The sequence below is a fragment of the Parus major genome, chromosome 2, assembly GCF_001522545.3.
Source record: "Parus major isolate Abel chromosome 2, Parus_major1.1, whole genome shotgun sequence".
NCBI lineage: Eukaryota > Metazoa > Chordata > Aves > Passeriformes > Paridae > Parus > Parus major.
The window spans coordinates 36,458,030-36,482,570 of NC_031769.1; the positions used below are offsets into that span (position 1 = coordinate 36,458,030).

General features: G+C 43.7%; 2 protein-coding genes and 1 long non-coding RNA gene across 3 annotated transcripts in view; 1 reads left to right on the forward strand and 2 right to left on the reverse strand.

Annotated features, from left to right (window-relative positions):
- Positions 1-190: 190 nt before the first annotated feature.
- Positions 191-5,642, reverse strand: PP2D1 (protein phosphatase 2C like domain containing 1). Its single transcript, XM_033519219.1, is given in 4 exon segments — positions 191-624; positions 4,804-5,067; positions 5,070-5,112; positions 5,115-5,642. Coding segments are annotated over 4 exon segments (933 nt in total). The 3' UTR covers positions 191-526.
- Positions 5,643-10,767: 5,125 nt separating this feature from the next.
- On the reverse strand, positions 10,768-14,602 carry LOC107200273. Its single transcript, XR_004495815.1, has 4 exons — positions 13,657-14,602; positions 12,970-13,139; positions 12,411-12,463; positions 10,768-12,251 (listed from the first exon to the last, which is right to left on the reverse strand). It is a non-coding gene; the product is annotated as an uncharacterized LOC107200273 (long non-coding RNA).
- Positions 14,603-16,381: 1,779 nt separating this feature from the next.
- The window catches only part of KAT2B (lysine acetyltransferase 2B), a gene marked incomplete at its 5' end in the record, with an annotated part of 40,641 nt that continues 32,481 nt past the window's right edge, over positions 16,382-24,541 (forward strand). Inside the window, one exon of the mRNA XM_033519225.1 lies at positions 16,382-16,456. Coding sequence (XP_033375116.1) covers positions 16,382-16,456 — 75 coding nt within the window. The remainder of the gene's footprint in view (positions 16,457-24,541) is intronic.

Below are 24,541 nucleotides of genomic sequence, written 5' to 3' on the forward strand. Positions count from 1 at the left end.
AGGTTTTATCACATTTGTACAGTTCCAGACAAGATGTCTGATTCACTGTATGGGTCAGCATTTAATATGCTTACAATAAATTCATGGCACAGTTAAAATATAAGCTTGTCCTATATATACTGTGGCACTCCAGTTATCCTATGATAAATCTTTAAATGTTGAGGTAATTTGGTATCACATCCATTTAGAAGTACGATCAAAATAGTAATATTGTCTCTTGAACCTGCAGCTAATGCAGTCTTTGCCAGCTGTTCACAAGGTGACTTGTTGCATTGCAGTGTCTCTGAGCTGACTGTGTCTCTTCTGCAGCTTGTGATTTGCAATTGATTTGGTATATTTTTGTGTTCTTTTCAAACTGTGGTAGTGGCTTTGAACCCAATGGTGATACAGTCTTGAGCAGTTCTTGACCAACATCACCTGCAGTTTGTCATAAAATGAATCAGAGTCCATTTTTTCTGCCAGCTCTGAGTATTTGATTCAGAATTAGATAGCATGGTTTTGTCTGTTTGGGGGCATTTTCATGGCTTTAGACATTGATGCCAGGACATTCCCTGGCAGTTGTTGTAGCTGTGACTTGGACAGGTTGCACAGGAAGTGTTGGTTTCTTCTTGCTCTGACGTCTCACTGTGGATGAAAGCTTAGATGAAATTTTCTGCCCTCAAACTGAGTTCTTCAGAGTCACCTTGTGTGCTAGAGTTGAAATAGTGTATCTCTGTTCTATGAATTTACTTCATTGTTACTGAAAAGAGACAGTTCTGGATTAGGTTGATTTTTGTGGTCATTGGTTTCCTTATTAGGAATTCCATTTTTACATTGCCTGTAATTCTTCCTAGAACATATTCACTGATTTTGTTTCAGCTTTTGAGGCACTCTTAAAAAACCCAAATTATTGGAATAAGATACTGGAATATATAAGATTCTAATATAAGATATTGGAAGATACATTGGAATAAGAATTATTGGAATAAGATAACTGTATTCAATCTGGCAGATGATTAATAGTGTTGGAGTTAGTTGTTTCCAGTGAGGGATACTAGATAATGACACACACAAAGTCCTGTTTCATTGAACAGCGTTCATGCATTCTCAAATAATGAGTTTATGTTAAGAGTAGGTGCAAGTACTTCAGGTAATCCAAAACTCAAAGCCCATTAGAAGCCAAAATAAGAAACTGACAAGTAACACTGATAGGGACAGATGCAATATGAGGTACAGGTATAACAGATGTTCTTTTGGCTAGAGCTCTGTGATGTCCAAGAGCCCTTGTAGTTCTCAGGTATCCCTCTATTAATCTGGTTTATTAGTGCTGATGTTTCCACCATTCTGAAGTGTTTTCTCTCAAATTAGAAGTGCTGTGCTCTTGAGAGGTGTGACTCCATTTATATGTAATATTGCACATCATCTGAAGTTGAAATAATATTTATAGCATACTAGGATTTTAAAGATCCTGCTGTTAAAGTATATATTCCTTTGTTTAAGGACTGGAAAAAAAACAGAGATCATAGTTAATTATCTACTTCACAGGCAACAGTATGTCCGTAATTGAATCAATTTCTGGTTTTACAGCAAAGTTTTCTTTTTTTACCCCTTCCATTCTTAGAAGACTGTTCTGAAATCTTAATCTCCTGACTGCAAATAAACTCTTATGAGGAGTCTTAAGTGACATTTAGTTCAGTTTAAAGTGCAGTCTAATATGAAAAATGTGCACTCTTGTTTAAAAACAATCAAGGTGCAGCTTCTCCATTTTTCTCACTTTCTTTCCCCCTCCTACGGGAATGTGTGCTTTCAAGTGTCTGAATGAACTCAGCAAGAAGTTTCAGATTCAAACTGTTTCTAGCAGCCTACAGTTTTTAGTACCTGAAAATAATTTGGACATTATGTGGGGTTTACTGTTTATTTACATGGTACCTTAAATCTCTTGGTTAAGGCACCCAAGGGAGCAAGAATTTTTAGGCATTGTGGGAAGTTGAGGACTAATTTATTTTCTTTAGTAGGAAGAGGTATTTTTCCTGTCCCTGAACATTTCTGAAATCTGAGAATTGAAAGTGTTAGAAATTGCAACACAGCAGGGGGCTGGTTGTGTCAGATTTGAACACAGCACATAAAGGAAAGAGCTCAGAACCAAAGTGCTGTATTGTTTGAGATCCTCTGTGCCTGCCCTGGGAGACCATTTCTTGCTTTAGGGAAGATGTTCAGTCTGCTCTGATGTGTAAGGACAAAACATAAGGGCAAAAGCAATGTCAGGTCGAAGGAACTTGCTTGGGATGTAGTGGCTTTCTAGATGTGAAGTTGGCTGCAGTGTGTTCTTTTTGATTGCATTTTTAATATCATCTGGCTAGACTGGGGCACAGACCTCTGAAAAGGGGTGTATGAGTAGGCATTGCTTACACAGTAGTTGTGTTTCTTGGGCAGTTTAAGTGTAGTCTGTGAAGGCAGATTTCTTCTGCCTTAAATCAGAAAGTGATTCAAAATGCCAAACTGTAGGATGCACCTTTTTAATTAATTATAAATTTTAGATGCCTAAGCTACTTTCTGTATGTTTCCTTGTACTTGCTTCCACCTCCTTCCTCTGATTTCCATAGAGAGCTAGAAGAATGTGTAAAATATCCTTTGAACCCTTGGAGCAAGACCACCAACTGTAATCCTAGCAGAGGGCATAATGTGGAACAATTTGACTGCACAAAGAGTAAAATCTCATCCCTTTTGGATTCAAGTCTCTCTTGAATCTCTCTTGCAAACTAGAGATAGGGCAAAAGAATCAAAACTTAGCTGACCTATCAATATGGGACTAAATGACGAAGATGCCCCATGTCACCATCTCCTGCTCCTTGTATCTGGCCGTACTCTAGTTGCTTATCTGGAGCTGAAGGAACATCTGTACTTCTGTAAAAACACGCTCCTTGGGGAAAAATGAAGGTTCATGTTGCATGAATTTTTTCCTTTGTGGTACATTTGGCGGAAAATTAATTGTATTAGATTAAATAAGTGTGTATTTAGTGGTGGTTCAGAATTGTGGATTTTAATCATAAGGGGTTTTAAGTCCCTCTGATGAACTTCAAACCTTAACTTGTTAGCACAGCTTGAGTTTATGGTATCCTTAATTGCAGCCAGCATGAAATCCTCTCTGTAAGAAATGGATGGAGGCGGGTAAGAAGACCCAGAAGCAATTTGGTAGAGAATTCACCCAGTCTTAGTTCTTGCCTTCATCAATCTCTGGAATAAAATGTGTTTCTGTCCCAATAAGGTGGAAACAAATGCATCTGAAAACATTGCAGCCTTTTTGTGAGTTAATGCTGTGTTCCAGTAAAGGTGTTGACTGCATTTCCTGAAAGAATAGCTGGGCTAGTGCTAAGCTGCCTGTTTTGATACCTGTACCAGTAAAGTTCACGTGGCTGCAGAAAGCTTGTTTGAGGTGAGCTACAGCTGTAGCAGCAAGCATCGAAGAATGGAGGCAGTGGGATACACCAGTTACCTAGTTCAGTGTTAGTGCATGATCAGGTTGGTTTACAGTGTTTCTCAGACTGGCAGAGTGCAAATTATTGTTAAGCAAAAACATTTTTTTTAATCTGGAATTGGTTTTTTTTTCAAATGTGGAACATGATTTTTTTTTTTTTTTCCTGACAAAAATGAAGCTTCTCAGATGGTTCTCCCTTTTCCTACTGATCTTTGACCCTCTTCGTTAATTTTGGTAAAATTTCATATGGAAAAATATGAAGAAGTCTTACAAGTTACACAACTTGTAAGAATGCACACATTTACAGGAAGAAAGAGTTCCTCTGATGTCAGCTGCAGTGTCAGCCCGCTCCTTACTGATGCCAGGGAAAGCGATGGAAAAGTGGTGTGCTGGGCACGTGCTTCAGGCAGAGGCTGGAAGAGAATGTAACTGTAGACACAAATCCATCTGGAACTCTTCACCAGCTTTTTTGTCTAACTGTGCTTGTGCACACCTTTGTGGGAAAGCAAGTATCTTGCTTGTAATCTCACAGCTGTTTTATGTACGCAAGAGGGCTTAAGTGGTAACAAAAATCCCCACGTGGGACAATACAATGACTAGAGTTGCTAGTCTGCAAGGGCTTTTTCTAGTGTCCCTTGTAGCAGGGGTGGGTGCAGAAGCATTAGGAATGTATCATTGTTTCTGATTGTGATAAATAACTGTACTAAAGAAAAGCAAGGTTCTATTTCATAAGGAAACAAGTCTAAATAGTTTTTCTAACAGTAAAATACAACAGATTCCTATTTCAGAAAGTAATAATTCAGATTATTCCCTCAAATCAGGTTTTCAGTTTGCTGGTAGCAAAATGTGGTGGCACTTAGTCTAATGAAACAAATGAATTGAATGAATATTTTAAGCATGTTTTATTGACACAAGGACTTTATCAGATCAAAAATCAGAAGCTTTTCCTAAAGTGGTGATACCTTAAACCTCTTGATTAAAAAAAAGGAAAAAAAAAAAACAACAAAAAACATGCTATTCTTAAAGAGGTCAAGAGGTCACTTGTGTATTACAGAATGCTTCCTAACTCTTTTACTTTAGTAGATTGAATTAAATGCTTTAATTCAAGTATTGTGCTCAGGCTACTTATCTAGTAAGCTGAATATTATTGTCTGATAGCAGTATCAGTTGTGAGGGAACTTATCATGTCTTTTTCACATTGTCAAGCTAAAGGAATTGCTTTTTATCTCCAGATACCAACTGCCAACAAATCTCTAGATTATTTTATGCTTGCCTTTTTTAATTTTTTTTTCCTTTTTCTCTCTTAATTGGGTGAAGGGGAAAAAAATCTTGATGTGGAATGTACTTACCTATAATGGCAACGTGCAGTAGCCCAGCAACACCTTTGGTTGTCCTGGCTAATGAACTGTGCGCGTTGTTTTCAGGATGTTTTCTTTCTTCTTCCCCAGTGCCATCCATTTCTTCGCTAGGAATTCTTTTTACCACTGAACAGCCACAAAAGTGAACTTTGGAATCCTCATTCCTTCCCAGCTGTAAAAATCTGCATTCTACAAAAGGACTTGGCATACACTTTCATAATAGATTAGTTTTGTTGGCCTCCTCATTGCCTGGTTCTTCTCTTTTTCCCTGTTATCTGCCTTGATTAGTGTGGCAAAAAAAAAAATTCTAGAATTTGTTCTTTCTCGTTTTTATTTTTGTAGGAGGAATCTATGTGAGAAAGCTGTTGAAGAAATAAAAGTGGAAGCTTTGCCACAATTGTTTCTGTAGCTGTCACACCGTGACAGCCATCAAGAATCTACAGAAAGCATGTATCTGACCTACTTTCATGGTTGTCCAGCACAATAAACCTGTCTTCCATGTCTCTCTGCCATGTGGAATTTTTATCTTAGCAAATCAGTAATGCTTTTATTAAAGAATTATTTACTTTCTTAGAAGTGCCAGGATTGTTGATATTGGCAAGATCACAATATGGTGTGGGAGTGGGATTATCCACAAGGAATTCAAGTGAATAATGAATCTGCTGCCTATGTGTCTCAGGGAATTTAGCAGTATAGAATTTAAGTGCTGCAAGGGCGCTGACTCTAGTCAGCAGCAGCCTGCCCATCCTCCAGCCAGAGCTCATATCTTCCTCCTGTCCCCATGTACCTCCACTTCTTCCACTCCAGCTCCTTGCTCCAGTCTCCCCCATCAGCTCTCACCTCACTCTGGATGCCCCATGCTGTTCCCAGGTCTGCAAAGCCAGGAGTCAGAGCTGTAGAGCCTCCAAGCAAGGTGCTTCCTGACAGAGCCCTGGTGGCACACAGGATTCAGATTACTGTCTGGATTCAGTACTTGCACATTGGCATGTCTCTACCTGGCACAGGCAAACTGGTGCTGCTTTCTAAATAGTGTAACTTGCTCTGATTTGGGCAGATTGACAAGGATGACGAAAGATGCACTGCTGATGCCATTTCAGCCAAATAAAACCTGACCATCTTGGAGCTTCTCTAGGAAAAAAATAGACCTTTGGCTTAATCCATTCAAAACAACATATTTTCCAAATCCAATTCTCAGAAACAGCTAAGCCATTTTACCTAGAATTTTTTTCCAAGTGATTCTGCTTCAGGCTTGGAAAATGTCAGTATGAACTGCTTCTTTCATAATATCCTCTCACCCTAAACCGGCACATGACATACATGCACAGACACCATAACGCAAAAATTCCTGACACCATGTGAGCAGCTAAGCTTGCCAGCCTATACTCCATGCATCTACTAAATATGAAAACATAGTGTTTATATTCAAGTTGATTATGGGTTTTTACCATTTATGTCTGTATGGATGAGAAAAAACAGACAAAATGCATATGCTGTTGTATTCTCTGAGATTTCTCTTTCAGTTAATCTTATGTTAACTGCTGATAATTCATCACCAGGGCAAAGGAAGGTAGTTTAGCAGCAGTAATACCCCACAGCCACATTACAAGAGCAGCCTTTGGGAATTTCCTCCTACTTGCACCTCATTCCTTTACTAAGTCTCTCTTTTTACATTCCATACAGCCACACCTGAATAAACTATTTTGCACCTGTTTCTTCTTCCAGGATTTCAGCTAGGAAGTACAATTTTTTGGTCACACTACTTCTCTCCATCACCTGTGTATTATAAGGATTCTTGCAGTTTGTGTTTCAACGTGTGCCTCTTTCCTGTTGTGGGAATCATTGGATAAATTTTTGTTAAAAGTCAAAGCCCTAACCTCCTCCAGCTCAAAATAATCATGATACATGTTAATGAATCAAGTGCGTCTGATCAGCTGAGGTAGATCAGTTGCAACATGCCTTCTGTAAAGGGTGATGGTATTAAGTAGAACCACTTAATAACCCCTTATGACAGTGTAGTATAGTTTATCCTTGCAGAGGTGGCTTGCAGCTGGCTACTACTTTCAGTCTGCTGCAGGACCAGTTTATAGGAAAGTGTCTCTCTACAAGAGGTGAACATCCAGACTCCTTTGAAAATGTTGCACCACGTCAGCAGGGCAAGGTAAGGAGGTACATGGATAAAACAGCTTGTGCAGGTCCCTTTTCCTTTATTCTGCATTATGGGAATTTGAGACTGAGAGATGGCACAAGACTTTTCACTGCTGTTGTTATGATGATGAATTCAGGCCTGAGAAAAATTATACATACAGAACACCTGGTAAGCTATTTTTGTCAATCTTTTAAATATGAACTCATTTTATATTTAATGTATATAAAAGCCCCTTGGATTAGAGACAGGAAATTGAAAACTTTCATCAAAACATTAGTTTGATCTCAGCAAACTGAATCCTTAACACTCACATACATTTTACATGGGTTTGTATCTCCGTAAGCGTCTGTAAGTGCTAACAAATCACATTTTCAAAGCGCCAAAACAGTCCCAGTTAATTACAATGTGTAAATAACCAGGATAATATACATAATAATTCCTGTAGCAAGATAGGCTACAACTCTTCAGTTGCAATAACTTTGCTTGTAATTATTAAAAGGGCAGCCCTGATGTTAATTTTTTATGATATGCTTATGTTATATTAACATAAGCAATATAAATTGCTTATGTTAATAGCTAAAAACCTTGTAAAAATAATAAAAAAAAAAAGAAATGTTCACTTTGCTGATCTCTTATGAAGTAAAAAGATCAGTCTGTGTTTCCTTCTCTCCTTGCATTTCTCTCATCAGGAACAAATACAGACTGGGAGGTTTTTGTTGTCAGGTTAAAGGATAATACTGAGATACTGACAGCACAATACAGCAAGCTAAAGCACTCCCAGCCTCGCAGTGAAAGATAAAATTCAGCTTTCTAGCTCACTGCAGCTTCCCTGTGCCTATTCACGGAGCCAAAACCCAACACAGTTTAATGTTCTGAGATGTAAATAGAAGTAGATAAAAAGAAATTAGATGGAGAAGAATGGGGAGTGAACCAGTTTGAGACTGTACATGTTTTCAAGGGCAAAAAAAATCATATTTACTGTATGTGTCATAACAAAGCCTCCTGGTCAGTGCTTAGTCTGTCATACATTGGCCTATCTAAAAGGGACAGAACTGAGGCAGAGCGTGAGGCTCATATGGCAGATGATACCATTGTCTCAGTAATTCTCATATTTCTGGAACACCTTTCTAGCTATGACACTTGGAGCTGCTTGCTGTTAATAGGGTAAGGCAAGATTATTTTCTGTTTCTGCAGTTCAGCACTACAATCACCATTTTTTAATCACCAAAGATGGAAGATGTTCCTGAGCTTTGAGGATCGAGGATCTGATCTGTGTCCAAACAGACAAGTCCCATATGCAGTTATCTCCCTTTAACACATGTTGTTTCTATCTCCACCCAGAGACTGCTTCTTCCTCACTTCCCTTTGACACAGTCAGAACTTAGCTTGCACAATCTCCAGGCCTGAACTCCTTCCTCTGTGAGATTTGGGGGTTTTATTATTTGCTACATTCTTGTGGCCTTAGAAAATGGTGATAGTTATTGATGCTGAAGCCAGAGCTGGAAAGATGCCTGCCTTGTGTGAAACCTGCCTGTGACAGGAAGAAGCAGAGAAGGGCTGTCTGATGTAAAATGGAGGTCATGGTCTTCCTGAGTTTCTCATCAAAATATTATCAACTAATACATATAAACAGGCCTCACTGCTGCAGATTCTTGCTGAGTGAGCACCAACTTCCTTGTCTGTCTTTTCCTGCTTCCCTGATTTACTTATTGCTCATGCCTCAGTCAGCGCTTCCCTCTCTTTCCCGTGTGCTGTGACACCAGGACATGGCTTCATTGCCTCCACACGTTCAGCACAGCTCCCTCTTCCCTGCCCATCACAGTTTGGCAGCAGCACCTCCCCCGGAAGACTGTGAATGCACCACACCCACATACAGAGACTCTCAGCACGGCCACCACTGTCTGTCCCCGAGCTGCAGGGTGCCTGGTGCCCCAGCATCTGCCAAGGAGCCACCCTGGGTGGCCAGTGAGGCATTGGCATTGTCTGGTGCAGTGTGGCTGTGCTGTGCAGCTCTTGTCCCGCAGCACAGCTGGAGCCAGCCTTTGCTTTGGGTGGGTGCCACCTTAGCAGGTCCCAGCTTCACGTGGTCTTTTTTGGCCAAAGCAGCAAAGAGTAAATATCTTATGTGAAAACCCTTACAAAGCCTTCCTTAAACTCATATAATACTTCTGAAAAAGTCTTTGCCTGAAAAAAAAAAACTTGTTTGCTAACCCAGGAGCCATGGCCTACACTGTCCATGAATTTTTACCAGAGCTGGCCCTGTCATTGTCTAAAACCATCCACAGAGGGAACGGTGCAGAAGGAGCAAGACATCTTCTCCCAAGTGAGTCAGCTTAGGTATGCCTGTATAGCCTCCTTACTGCATCCCCAGAAGCAATGATGCAGCTTCAAGAAAGTCTAGTTATGAAAGGTGTGGGAAGAGATAAAGACCAACTTGGTGAGTCACAGGAGCATGCCAGGGGCAGAGCCTTCATTCAGGACTCTTGGGAACACTCCCACCTGTAAACCTGATAATAGGTAAGAAAGAAGGAAGTGATTAATAATTAAAATAATTATGGAATAAATTAAGATAATTAGTCTCCTCATTTATCTTCTAAAGTGTTGTCCAAAACTGGAATCCCGGGATTCCAGACCCTCTGTTTTTGTGACACCCTGTAAAATAAGAGTCCCTGTCATTAGGTCTTCTTGGGCAAGAGTTGTAATTTGTAACACTGTCCACTTGTGCAGAGGTGCAGCTCCACAGCTGGGAGGAAGCATCAAACTGGGAAATGGGAGTAGTGAAGCAATGACAAAACCAGCTCTTTCTACACTCCAGATATTTTGCAGCTCTTCCTCATAGATAAGCCAGTCTCAGTGAGGCAGAAGTAGCAGTTTGGTACCCCTAAGGGCCTGTGTGGGGCAGAGAGGCCACAAAACATCAAGTGGGGATGATGAGCCTGCTGGCCTTGGCACAGGGTGAAGAATTTGAGGGTTTGGGGATCCACAAAGAAAGCTGTGGCAGAATGTAGAAGGTGGGTGGTGATAATGTAACTGTGCCTTCTGCACTCCCAGTGACATCCTGCCTCCCTCACCCCAAAAATCCCCATCTGGGGTTGGTGCTGGGGTTCCTCTGCTTTGTTCAGCTGTACACAGCACTGTTACAGTAGGTCCAAATGGAAGTTTTTAGCCAAGTGGTTAGCAGTGGTGCCCCCAGTCCCTGGAAAATCTAGGATTTCCAGGTGGTGCCCCAGACAGATATGTGGAAGGCCCATGATAGGATTTGTACCATCAGATGTGCTTAGGCCACTGTAACTTCATCTTACAGAAATAATTGAGATTTTCTCTGCAGAATTCCTTTATCTAAGTCAATGTTGTATCAAAGATGCTGGCTGGCACCTGTACCTTGTGTGCAGGCAGGAGAAAGGAGGCCCTTTCTCTCCCATCCCTGCCAGAAGTGCCTGTGCCAGTCTCCCAGGGGTATTTCACCTGGCACCAATGACCTGCCTTACATGGCACAAGCAGTCAAAATGCACCAAGTGGAGTCACAGAGGGTTGCAGGGATCTCTGCCATGAATTAAAGGATAGAAAGAACAGAAAAATACATTAGAGAAAGGAATAAACAAAGTGGGGACTCAAAGAGAAGGTAAGGGAAAAATAGATAGTACAATCCCATGTTTGGATGAAGAAATCCAGAGCTCTCACTATCACAAAATAACACAGTGTAAGCCCATGCAGTGACTGCTGATGGCTACATAACCTCACCAAACATCTTCTGGACTTCACACACACGCCTTAAATTGTTCAAAGCCAAGAGTGACCCTAGTGTTTATTTTTCCTCACTTGGTTTGGGTTAAATCAAAAGTCTGACTGCAGTCAAGAACAGCATCCTCTGGGTAAGAAGCATATAAAAACTGCTAAATGGTCAATCATTAACAAGAAATTTGTGTGACTAGAGCAGCCATGGGTGTTGCAATGACATTTTCTCCATTTATTTTTCTGCATTTTTTCCTTTTCGAAACTGTGTAATTGGGGTGTGAGGTTTCCTACCAGAGCAAAAACCTGATGGGAAGGTCTGCCATCCGTGTTGTTAGAGTCACATGTAAGCACCATGGGGAAGCTGACGAGATGCTAGAGGCAGCCTAATGAGCAAAACTTCTGTATTGTTAATACTTCCAGTGATTCATAAAATATTGATAGCACTCCTGAATGCATGGTGGCCGAGAGGGAGGCCACTTCACCCACAAGGAATGCAGTAATGAAAGGATGCAATAGGATTTTATACTCTGAGAAGTTCCCTGGAAGAGCAAGAGCTACACTTTCCCTATTTTAATTGAATGGCAAGAATAAAAACAGGTGGGAGCACTGGAAGAAAAATCTCACTTGAACAAAAGGAGGGAGACAAGGCTGGGTTGGGCATGCTGGATATGACTGGGCTGTGAGACAGTGATGAAGGTTAAGGGTAGATTCCCAGAGCTCAGTTGTGGGCTGGGTGGTCCCTGTCAGAGCAGTAGCATTCAGCATTAGGCTGCTATTAACTGAGTCATTCTTTAATTTATGGCAGCAAGATAGGCCCCAAAAGCCCTAAATGACATCTAAGTAATAACCAGGAGTCCGGCACACCCTAAACTGTATTTTGATTTCTTCTTTTGTGACTCAAGAATTCAGCTGCCTCCTTTGCTGCAATAATAGTAACACACACACTCTTGCATTTAAGCCTGTCAGGTGTTCATGGTGAATTCATGCAGGAGAAACAAATGTGAAATGCATATCTGATCTGCTGGGAGCATGGGCTCTGAGCAGGCCTCTCCTCGGGGCTAGCAGCAGCCTGAAACCCACATGAGCTGGCACTTGTGTCTCACCTAGCTCCTGGCTTCCCTAATTTGATGCAGATGAGTAGCCTTTCTGAAGTCACCTGGCTACTCACCTGAGCTTGTGAGCTGAGCAGCACAGGCAGGATCATCTGCTCCCACCTATGCTTCCACAACTCAGCTTTCAGAGTCAGCTTGGCTTTGTGCAAACCCACTGACATGCCCCAAAGGACAGAAACTAAAAAATGTGGTGAGGGTTTTTCAGACAATACTGTGAGTTTGATTCTAATTTAATATCTTTGTGTTTAATGATTAAAAACAAGCAACAGAGGGGTTACATAGTGCTAAGATTCATGTATACATTATAATTAGAAAATTAGTATGTACTGTACTTGTGAATTCAGCCAACAGAAGAAAACAGCTTGGATATATGCAACCGACAATGTCATGTATCCATTCGTGTGTCAGAGCATAGGGGGTTTGTTTCTTTTCACTCTGCAGTCTTGCTAAAATTTTGAATGTAATATTTTACTTTTCACTAGAGTAGTTTAAGACAAAGTAAAGCTTTTTGCTTTTTGTTTTTAACAACATATTTGCACAAAGTTAGAAAGTGAGCAATGATCAGGCTTAATATTTAAAAAAAATAAAGAGAGAGAGAGACTTACCTATTTGCAGTTAGAGGGGTTTCTTTCTAAGCTGCTTCTAGCAGGCAGCAGTTCTGCAAGTGTAGTGAAATTAGTGTTTATAAATGTTACTATAGTAACTGTATCAGTAGCCACAAGCTGGTAGACTTACATTTCTGGTTATCTGGTGAGCATCAAAATATAATGGAAAAAAAGAGACATGGTATTGTAAGGCAGCCATGCTCTTGAGGATTCAAGAAGGAACTACAGTAAAATTGTCCTGACAACTTTCATCTTTGATTTTACTTTAATGGAAGCAATAAGTTTTCAGGCTTTTAAGGATCCTAAAGAATAATTTACCTGGGCTGTGATCCTATGAGCATTCACCTGTGCAGCTTCAGACACAAATGCCCACCAAGTGGCCTCAATGCACATCGGGGGAGTTATTCACCTTTGTGACAGCAGTAAATGTATTTTCAGTATCAAAACTGTAATTTATTACATGCAAGTGTGCAAACTTAATCATGTTAAATATCATTATCTACCTGGTTAAAGGAGAACCTGGTGATTTGGAAAAAAAAAAAAAAAAAGGAAAACATACTGGGGGATGTAAAGGTACATCAACTTTCGGGAAAACTAGGAGTCTGTGCTCAGGCATATTCATATCAGGAATATTAAGTGGTCCATTGCAGCCAGGGTGTTGCTCCAGATATGCTCTTTGCTTGTAACATTTGCTGCCGAAGAGGAATCGTGGGAAAGCTGAAAGTGAAACTAAGCAAGAACAGTTTCATTTTCAAGTCCGAAAGCAGAAACCTAACCGGCATAAAGAAAATGCAAGCAAAGAAAGAGCTCCTTAGGGGCTGCTAACGCACAGCGGCTATTTGCTATTTTAAAACGTGATTCGGTCACTTTAAACAAAAATTTATAAATAAAAGACGAAGGTATTTCTCTCCAAAATTCCAGAGATACAGGATTTTTGTATTACGTTTAATTTCCTGTTAATCTTGAGGCTGCTACCGCCAAGGGCAGCGGCTCCTCCACCTTAACCAGTCCGTCTTAAAGCGCCGGGGATGGCAGCAGCCATCTTACGGGTCGCTGTCACAGCTGCTGCGGAGCCCGAACCAGCGCCGGCCTCCGCCGCCGACTGCCCCCGCTACCCCGGCTCCGCCGAGCCCGGGGAGCGGCTCTGACCCCCACCCACACCCTGCCGATTTACAAACCTCCGCGAAATAAAAATATAAATAAGTAAATAGAGAAAAACAACAGATCCCCTCGTTTCATGAAATACCTCATTTTATTCCGTTCCGTTTTCCTGTCATTTCACGAATATGCCGGCGCGCCGTATAACACCGTGCTTGAAAATATCCCCAGGAGCTCTGAAGGGAAGAAGGACACCGCAGGGTTTTGTCACCCACCCTTCCCCCCAAATCGTACTTCGCGCAAACCTAGAGTTATTTTTGTTTTCCCCATGCAAGGTGCCAAGGCCCTGTGCCTGCAAGAGCTCGCTCTGCGCTGGGTCTTCCCTCCGAACTCACACTGCTACTTTGATAGTTTAGCTTTACACATCAAAGCACCGTAAATCCCACGCAAACGCCCAGCCTCAATCCAAACCCTTTAAACGGCGGTGCCGTAGTACGGAATTGCCATTTGCGGTTTCTCACGGCTCGACCACGGTTTTTACATACGTGCAACGGGGCAGAACCGCCTCACACCCGGTGCACTTGCTGCTGTGCGTGGAGTGCGCTCTCTGGGGCACGACCATTTGCTTAATTTAACTTTCATTTAAAGGGTTATCCCTTGAAGGCATAAACTGACCTGCTCTCAACACTCGTTTCTGGGCACAACAATAAAACAAGCCCCAGAACCATGGCACGACGAGCTGAGCAGAGAGTTTTTGAACTGGCCGCTATTTTAAACTGACCTGTGTTTTTACACTCAATTAGAAATCCTCTGGGGAAAAAGGCTGAACCCTTCAAGGTGGCCGCAGAGTACACAGCGCGGGAAGGCAATGGTTAAGCCAAACAAAGTAGCGGCACTCCGAGGGGACACAGCGGCTGGAGCAGCACCGCGGGCACCCCGGGGTTCGGGACGGTTCGACACCGCCAACGATGCCGCCTCTTTCTAGGGCAACTTTCCGCGCAGCCTCCCGGCGGGCCGGGATGGCTCCATAGCGGCTCCGCACGCAGCGGTGCCGCCGGTGCCGCCGCCCTTCCCGCGCAGCCCCCGCGCAGGGAGGCGGGCGCGCCCTTGCGGTGCGCAGCGGCGGGAGGCGGGTGCCGGCCCCCCCCCCCCGCCGGCGGGGGGGGGGGGCCGGCACCCGCCTCCCGCCGCTGCGCACCGCAAGGGCGCGCCCGCCTCCCTGCGCGGGGGCTGCGCGGGAAGGGCGGCGGCACCGGCGGCACCGCTGCGTGCGGAGCCGCTATGGAGCCATCCCGGCCCGCCGGGAGGCTGCGCGGAAAGTTGCCCTAGAAAGAGGCGGCATCGTTGGCGGTGTCGAACCGTCCCGAACCCCGGGGTGCCCGCGGTGCTGCTCCAGCCGCTGTGTCCCCTCGGAGTGCCGCTACTTTGTTTGGCTTAACCATTGCCTTCCCGCGCTGTGTACTCTGCGGCCACCTTGAAGGGTTCAGCCTTTTTCCCCAGAGGATTTCTAATTGAGTGTAAAAACACAGGTCAGTTTAAAATAGCGGCCAGTTCAAAAACTCTCTGCTCAGCTCGTCGTGCCATGGTTCTGGGGCTTGTTTTATTGTTGTGCCCAGAAACGAGTGTTGAGAGCAGGTCAGTTTATGCCTTCAAGGGATAACCCTTTAAATGAAAGTTAAATTAAGCAAATGGTCGTGCCCCAGAGAGCGCACTCCACGCACAGCAGCAAGTGCACCGGGTGTGAGGCGGTTCTGCCCCGTTGCACGTATGTAAAAACCGTGGTCGAGCCGTGAGAAACCGCAAATGGCAATTCCGTACTACGGCACCGCCGTTTAAAGGGTTTGGATTGAGGCTGGGCGTTTGCGTGGGATTTACGGTGCTTTGATGTGTAAAGCTAAACTATCAAAGTAGCAGTGTGAGTTCGGAGGGAAGACCCAGCGCAGAGCGAGCTCTTGCAGGCACAGGGCCTTGGCACCTTGCATGGGGAAAACAAAAATAACTCTAGGTTTGCGCGAAGTACGATTTGGGGGGAAGGGTGGGTGACAAAACCCTGCGGTGTCCTTCTTCCCTTCAGAGCTCCTGGGGATATTTTCAAGCACGGTGTTATACGGCGCGCCGGCATATTCGTGAAATGACAGGAAAACAGAACGGAATAAAATGAGGTATTTCATGAAACGAGGGGATCTGTTGTTTTTCTCTATTTACTTATTTATATTTTTATTTCGCGGAGGTTTGTAAATCGGCAGGGTGTGGGTGGGGGTCAGAGCCGCTCCCCGGGCTCGGCGGAGCCGGGGTAGCGGGGGCAGTCGGCGGCGGAGGCCGGCGCTGGTTCGGGCTCCGCAGCAGCTGTGACAGCGACCCGTAAGATGGCTGCTGCCATCCCCGGCGCTTTAAGACGGACTGGTTAAGGTGGAGGAGCCGCTGCCCTTGGCGGTAGCAGCCTCAAGATTAACAGGAAATTAAACGTAATACAAAAATCCTGTATCTCTGGAATTTTGGAGAGAAATACCTTCGTCTTTTATTTATAAATTTTTGTTTAAAGTGACCGAATCACGTTTTAAAATAGCAAATAGCCGCTGTGCGTTAGCAGCCCCTAAGGAGCTCTTTCTTTGCTTGCATTTTCTTTATGCCGGTTAGGTTTCTGCTTTCGGACTTGAAAATGAAACTGTTCTTGCTTAGTTTCACTTTCAGCTTTCCCACGATTCCTCTTCGGCAGCAAATGTTACAAGCAAAGAGCATATCTGGAGCAACACCCTGGCTGCAATGGACCACTTAATATTCCTGATATGAATATGCCTGAACACAGACTCCTAGTTTTCCCGAAAGTTGATGTACCTTTACATCCCCCAGTATGTTTTCCTTTTTTTTTTTTTTTTNAGAAGGCGCAGCTGCGCGCCGCGCCGCGGGCCAAGAAGCTGGAGAAGCTGGGCGTCTACTCCGCTTGCAAGGTAGCCGGCCGGGCGGCCGCGGGAGCCCCTCCGCCCACGGAGGGTGGGGATTGACGGGAGGGGAGGGGAGGGAGGAAGAGAGGGAGGCGGTGGGGAAGGGCCGTGCCCTGCCACCCCACCCCTGCCGGGCGCGGGGGTGGCCCGGCTGCCGCCCGGCGCTGTCCGCGGAAGTGGAGGCTACTGCGGTGCCGGTGGATCCTGCTCCCCCCGGAGCTTTCCGGCCGGTGGCCGCAGAAATTAAACCCGCGCGCACCGAATACGGGACCGTGTGGGCAGCGCCGTCTCCCTCCCGCCCGGGGAGCTGCCCGTCCCGCCGCCGCCGCTCCGTCAGTCCCTCCGCGGGAGGGAGGCGGCGGCGGGCGGGGCGGCTCCCGGTGCCGGCGGTGAGCGCTGGGTTAGCAGCGCTGCTGCAGCACTCCCCGCGTAAACATCCCGGGCGGGGAGTGGGGCAGCCCTCTGCTCTGCCCGGAGGTCGCGGCCCCGGGCGGGGGCTGCTCCAGCCCGGTCGCGGCGGCGGCCTCGCAGCGCGGAGCTGTTGACACCGCTGAAGCCGCTGCTCCGAGCTGGAGCTGCCGCCGTCGCCAGCAGCTCTGGCAAAGGGGCGAAGGGGCGCGGCCTCCGCGCTTGGGAAAGTTGTGTCCCCGGCGGTCACGTAGCGCCGGGCCGGTGTCCGCGGTCTGGTGCCCGAGCGGGGTCCCCTGTCCACCTGTACCCTGCCCCGGCGGGGCTCTCTGCTCCGTGTCTGCCCGGTGCTCGCATTCAGGTGCGCTACTCCTGGTTTCCCATCACAAGCACTTTCTGTCCGCCCGCGATTTTCTTCTTGGTGGGAGAAGCAGGACTCGCCTGTTTATTGTAGCGGGAGGCAGCTCGGTCAGAGCTGTCGCTCCCGCCTTCAGAGCTCTGACCGCGGGCATTGTCGCCTGTGCTCAGAGCACGGGCCGCTGGCTGCGCTGCTGCTGTCAGGGCAATTTCTGGATGCACAGCGGGGTTGACATGTTTAGATTGGCAGTGCTGATGTCAGATCCTCTAGTAATGCTTTCAGCTTTGAGAGTAGCTGTTTGTTCTTATTTTCTCTGTTCTCCTACTTCAGCAGATGGTAAGTGAAAGGACAAGCTAACAAACGAGACGAAGCATCATTGTATGGCTCTGTAGTCCAGTCTGGTGGTGTGAGCATATTTAGCTGTATGCTGAAGGCATGGCGCAATGCTGCCGTGGGAGGGCAAATTACGGAAGCCACACATTGCAATGTCTTATTTGCCTGTTTCCACATGTGCAGGCACCTACACTTCAGCTCTGGTGCGTGTATGGGACAGTGTGAGATTACACCGGTGCCGATAAGGTTAAAGAGCAGCTGGTGCGCTTGAACTTTGCAACGCTGTGGGCAGAGTGATATGGTGTGAAGCTTTCCCAGTGATGAGTCGCCTTTGCACCCCTTATTTTAATGTTAACATAATAATAATGCTAGTAGATGAAGCTGGTTTTGAAGTGTGTAAATTTTTCATGGGCTGTTAGGGAGGTGTGTGTGTGAATTGTTTTTTTTCTTCCCTGGTTGTTGCTTTTTTTTTCCTCTGATGCACCTCCAGATGATGTTTTTGAAGGTGAAAGCCTTCTCCTGTAGTGCTCTGCCCCGTAGAGGTTGCTGTGCTATAGAAAAGCCTTATCTCCTCTGAAACCCTTTTCTTTTTGGGGGTCCTCACCAGCTCACCACTCTTGCAGGTGCTTTGTGGTAAGGGGCATGAGCACCTTTTGTGAGTGGAGGAGGGCACGCTGTGGCCTGCTGTCAGCTCCTCTTTTCCTCCTGCAGGACGCTGGTGATGGGGTACAGAGCAGGAACAGCTCCTATTGTCAGTGCTCTGCTGGGTGCCCTTGCTATCCCTCTTGTCTGTGACAAGTCTTGGATGCGTGTCCCATTGGAACTGTAGTGATGAATGGAGCAGGACCTGTGGCCAGAGGGTCTTCCTCCTGCCAGGATATAGGCACAGTTCCAGCACTAAACGCTGCACTGCGTTCAGATTAAAATTGCTGTATGACTTCTGAACAGTAGTTCAATGGCAGGCAGCTTGCTTTCAGATCTCATAACAGAAGCAAGGAAGCTCCCTGTAAGCTTCTCCTGTGGGATAAAGTGGGAAGGATGGTGCGGGGTGGAAGAATGTTTTGTTTTTCTTCCCAAACACCTGGCAGGTGCTCCGGAACACTTCTTGGTTTGTAACATTAGTGGTTTGCTGGAAACTGTAGCCTGGAGAAGCTGGTTTGCCAAGTGTAGCAGTGAAGTTTGTAACTTTGAACTTTTTCGTGCTTTGGGTTGCAACTTCTCTTCCATTGATTTTGCATTTGTGCGTGTGAGTGCAAAAGAATGAGAGAAGGCAAACACTCGCACCATCTCCGAATGGAGCGTCTGTTTTCATTCAAGTAGTGACTATACATGGATCTTATGTAAATCTACATGGAGCTGTACAAGTTGGAGTGTTAAAATATGTAATGGCATCCTTAACGTCAATCACTTTCTCCCACGTACGTTTAATTGCAAAATTCGGTATGCAGTATTTATTAGGAGCTTAACCTCAGAGATGTTTGGAGTAAAAGGCAGGGAGCATCTGTCTGCTAGGGGTGAAGAGTCACCACACAAGAAGGTGGAGCGGTCAGTGACTGTGCAGAGGGTGAGTCTCACTGGTGACAGCAGTAATGCTGAGCAGAGGAGAATAAAAGGCACTGCTCTGGGGTGGGGGCTTGGTCCCCAAGAAGGACCTCCTGGTCCTTCTTTACAACCCATCCCTTTCTGTCATGTGAAACATGGGCAAAGACTGCTGGTAAATACATACTTGGTGTGCACGTATCCTGAGCAGAATGAGCCTGAAGTTTAGGGAGCTGAGACTAGAAAAATGTGGGGTTTGGGTTTTTTCCTTGTAAAAGAACTGGACAGGAGAGTTGTAGCAGTGATAAACAGTGACAAATCTGTTGAGCTGCTCCACTTGACTTGTTCCTCTGTGGGAAAAATCTGGGTGGAAGGCATAGAACAGGCTCTTCCAAGTAAAAAACCTTAAAAGCTCAACTCTGAAGGAGGAGGGTGGCATTCTGAACAAGATATATATATATATATATATATACATATATATATATATATATAAAATAGGAGCTGGTACAGCTTTCATGTCTTTTGGAGGTACACAGTAGTGCTGTGTGCTGTGAGGGGTTATGTATTTGGCACTTGCTGTATCTGTGCATGTATGAATGGCTGCATACATCATTTTGGTTTTGTCCACTGTGAAGTTGAGCATTAGGCATGCGAGCTTTCAGCACTTTATATAAAAGCAGCACTGTATGACTTACACACATAAATATATTTAATGAAGGTGTAGGAGGAAGTCTCCTCTGTACTTTTTTCCCCTATTGGTTTAGATTATATGAAAATACAACTCTTTCTCCAGTCTCTCTGGGAGCTTTTTATGTAAATAAGGTGAAATATGTACTATTTTAGTACACCAAGTTTTCTGTAAACTTGTATATTTTTCATTATATGTATCTTAACAGTAATGCCAGGGTGTTTGCAGATATAATGAGAACTCAGTAGCCTAAAGCACTTGCACAAGGAATGATACCTCCTTGAAGAAAAGCTTTTTGCTTTAGGTGGACGAAGTAGACAGAATGAGAAGGTTTGTGATGAGATGACTTGGCCAAGGCCCTGCAGCAGGTGAGCAAGGGTCGATGTTGAAGTAAAATCCCAGCCCCAGGCTCAAGACCAGCTGCTGATCCTGTCTCGAAGCACTTCTTCCCACTGCTCATTCTAGAGTAAGCTCTGGTTTTCCCACACATAAAAAAAGGAGTTCATAAGGTAAACTTGTACCACATTTTCCATTATAAAATATTTTCTTTCCTGATTCTTATAAGGCAGATTAAGATGAGGTCAATTTGGCCATGTTACTGCTGTGTTCTGTATAGTGGAAGTACAGCTCCTTGAAGCTCAACTCGAAATGTATTGTTTTCTACAAAAGTATGGGAGACAAAGAAGACATCCAAAGCTTTCTTATCACTTTCATTGTGAGGTGAATCTGTTTTATAATGTCTTACAGGCCCTATTAAAGCATCTTCCTTTAAATAGGAAATCTATCATTAACTTTGCAAGATAGGAACTGGGTGCTTATTAATAAAAGCTTTATATGGTAGCCTACTTCTCTTCTGTAAGTGCAACTGGAAAGCAGAAGGAATGAAATAATTGATCTACCAATAAATGAAGAATATGCCCTGTAAGCTGCCCATTAAACTGGTCATTTTGCATTGTTAAAGATAAATGAGTCAGCTAATCTCCTGATACATGAGTGGCTCTTTGAGTAGTGTCCAGCTGTTTGGTTCTTGGGTACTGGACATATGAGTAGGAAGAATATATTATTTAAATTCATCAATGTATTTATTATCATTTATGTGATACTCTTTGATGAAGTCACCATTTTGAGCTTGCTGCCAGCAGCAGGAAAAAGCTTATAAGGTATTTTACACAGCTTTTGTGTTGGGAGGAAGAAGATGTTTTCTAGTGTAATTATACTTGTTGGAAATAGAGAAGATCTGTAACATTCTGTGTATAATCTGTTGAGCCTGCTTTGCATCTCAATTACCAAATAGGGTAACCTGTATAATTTTAAGCTGGAAAGAAAAACCCTACACAACAGCTAATTGAAACTCAGATTTAGAACTGTTGGGGTCTTTTACCTTGTAATTAAGTTAGCTTGAAGTTTGCACATTCTCAGGCTTATTTCACTATCCAGAAGGGGGAGGGATATTTTAGTCCATAGGTTATTATTTTAGCATTCTTGGTTTATTTATTATTTAGACAGCTGAAACTCACCTAAAGGGGGCTGAGATATGTGCAATATTGTAACTTTCAGGTGTTTCTTTTTTAAATAAAATACTGACAATTTGTGTTAAAATGTTCTGTATTTTTTCACTGTCCATATTTGACTTATCTGTGTATTCACTATTCTAAAGGAAACAATAACTTTAGTTTGCCTAGAGTTGCAGTTTTCACTGCTCAGAGCTACTGGACAGTTTGATTTCTCCCACTGTAACACTCCACCAAACCTGAAAGGTGTTAAAAAGAAAAGTGAAATTGCGTCGTACAGTACAAAATATACATAATTTCTGTAATTTTTTTTGTTTGTTTTGTTTTTTGTGGGGAGGGAGGCAGGCAACAGCATGTAGTTGTTGTGTTTTGTTTTATTATACTCATCCAATTTTATTTAAAAACATGAATGAAGGTGTGGTGTTCATGATGCCTGGGCCTGCAAAGATGACAGTCATTATTTTTTAGGCTTCATTAGGGCAGAAGTCGCCACTGTTCTACAGTGGATTTATCAAAGCTGTGCAGATGTCCCAGAAAATGAGGCTTCAAGGACTGGATGTGCTAGTTCAAATACTTTTCCTTCCTTCCCTCAAAAGTGTCTTGGTCTTAAGTTTTTGCAGAGGTGAAGTCATACTTTATTTTCTAATGAAAAGCAGATGAGTGACATTAAAAAACAAAAAAGGAAGAAAGGAAAAAGCCAAAGATAGTCAAAGAAAGGATTGAACGAGCAAAATGCTGTGGAAGATTTAAAACAACTCAGCAATTTAAGCCACTGAGGAATGCACATTGCATATTCACTGCAAAATACTTGCACTGTCAACATCTACAGTGAAAGCAAAGTTTTAAAGAGGACCTTTTCAGGTTCTGCTTTGCCTTGGTGAACAGAACATTTATGATGATTCTGGTGTTTTATAGAGATTAATAAAAAACCCCCACCCTAGTGTTTGGTTGGTTAAGGTCTCTAGAATAATTTGAACAATATCATTTAACAGCTGTTGCGAAAAGATCTGGCAAGGAAACACCAACAAGAGCAGAAAAAAATTTGCCATTGAACATGCTGGTTTTATTCTTCTGTGGGTGGGTTGATGTTTATTTTTGTCAGTTTAACTGAGCTGTTACCACGATTCGTACATCTGTTTGCATCTTTGCTGTTAATTATGGTGTGACACTAAAGTTTACATAGTTACTCACTGTTTAGAGTCTTTTGGCTTGATAGTAAACATTGCTTGGTGAGCTTCTGTGACATACTGCTTCCACTCAGAAAAAAAAAAAAACACAAAAGCCTTGTGCCTATTTTTAGGAGGGAGTTCTGGATATGCTTCATTGTGTCATGATTTAAGGCAATAAATAATGGTGATATGTCAGTAATTTACAGTGTTGAACATTTGTCCAGACAGCTGCATGGGAAGGGTCAAATCTTACTTCCCTAAAATAATATTCAATCCTTTTTTGTTTGACAACTCTTTCACATTTGTCTCTTGCATTTTCTTTGTCAATAATCTCATTTCCAGACTTCTTCCCTTTTTTTGTTGACAGTTTCTCTATCCTCATATTAAATGCAAAACTTTCATGGCAACACTGCCTTTCTCACATTTTTAAAGCATACATGTATAGTTTATTTGGCATTGGTTCTGCCTTGGGAAGCTAATTGAAAACAAGGGGTTTTATGTCATCTCCCAGATGTCCGGAGTCCTTGCAGTGGGGCAGTCTGTGGTTTGCAGGTATCAATCACTGAGCTCTCGAGTCCATTTAGCTCCGAGAGCCTCTGGGGCTGGATGACAAACACAACTGGCTCAATGCCTGTGAAACTGCAAGAGATGGCTTCTGCCAGAAAATTACACTTCAGTTCTCTGCCAGTCATATTACTCACAGAAAACACGATAGGAAAAGAACATAAACTTCACCATAAATCTTTTCAGATTGCATTTTATGAGACTTTGAAAAAAAAAAATTGTTTTGATCTTCCTTTCGTTTCATCCTGAAGCCTCGCTAATTTCACTTTATAAATGCGTGGGTTGGCAGGCGGTCTGCACCCTCTCAGTGAGTTTGGAGAGCCAGGAGGTTCAGGCCATGCAAGTTGTCCCCTTTTCAAGGGAAATGTGCGGAAATGGCTTTGCTGGGCACTTGCAGGTGGATTTCTGAGTCATGCCGGTGCCTACAGAAAATGCTGCTCACAGCCCTTGGTGCCTGCCAGGCAGAGGCCAGGGCCAGGAGCCCAGCTGGATAAATGCTTAAGCCTCAGGGATGGTAAAAACATCATGTGGTGCTGAGCAAACTGCGGGCAGCAGTTCTCTTGGTTCTCAGGTTACTGAATATTGAAATGAGTTTAAAAGAACAATTTACCAACCATTTACAAAGCTGTCAGTGTTAAGAGCTGTCAAGCTGTGATCCTTTCTGCTTCTCCTGCGTTCTTCTTCCTTAGGTAGGATGGGATTTGGAAACTTAAAAGGAAAATGAAATAGGTTCCCGAAATAGATCACACTAAATGTATGCAGAATCAGTTTTGAAAAATGATACATTAGTGCTGCATATATTACCATCACAATTTTTCCTACTAAGATTGTTTCAGCCATAAATATTATGCAGCAATTGGCATAGTTTCCTCACTGAGGTCTCGGCAGTGCAATTTCATGAGTATCTTTTTACAACCCAGTGCACAGATATCTCTGAAGAGTAGAAAAGCAGGCTTTCTTTCCAATCAGATCTTCAAATAGGAGCACGAATGAAGTTAGAATGACCAAATATCCAACTTTTGGATATGCAGGAGAAAATCCCCTCCTGCATAAAGTAAAAGAGTAAAGCTGCTCTTTGGATAACTGGAATCGGTGCTTTGAACTACTGAATGATTTGAGACACAATTACCAAAGTCACAACCTTTTCCTTCATGGTCTTCCCTTTTAGCTGCGTTCTCTTGGTGGTTGTTTGACACTCAGTGAGCCTAAGTAAACTTCCTAGGGAAAGCAGCAGGTTGCGGTGGAAGTGTCACCATCTTTGGCATCTGTTGCTTTTGTGGCCAAGTGTTCCTTGCCTTAAACAGCCTTCTCCAATAGTGCATTTATTGTTTGGTTATTTCAGCATTAGTTAACCCTGCCTGGCTTGTCATGGGCTTGGTTTCAGCTGTGTGTAATTCCTTGGTGCCCGTGGAGCTGATGAGGCAGTGACAAACGTGTTGCCTGTTAGATAACCTGTTTATGTTTAAATAATTAAATCTGTCTCGGTGGCAGGATCTGTAAAGGCTGATTTACTAGTATTTA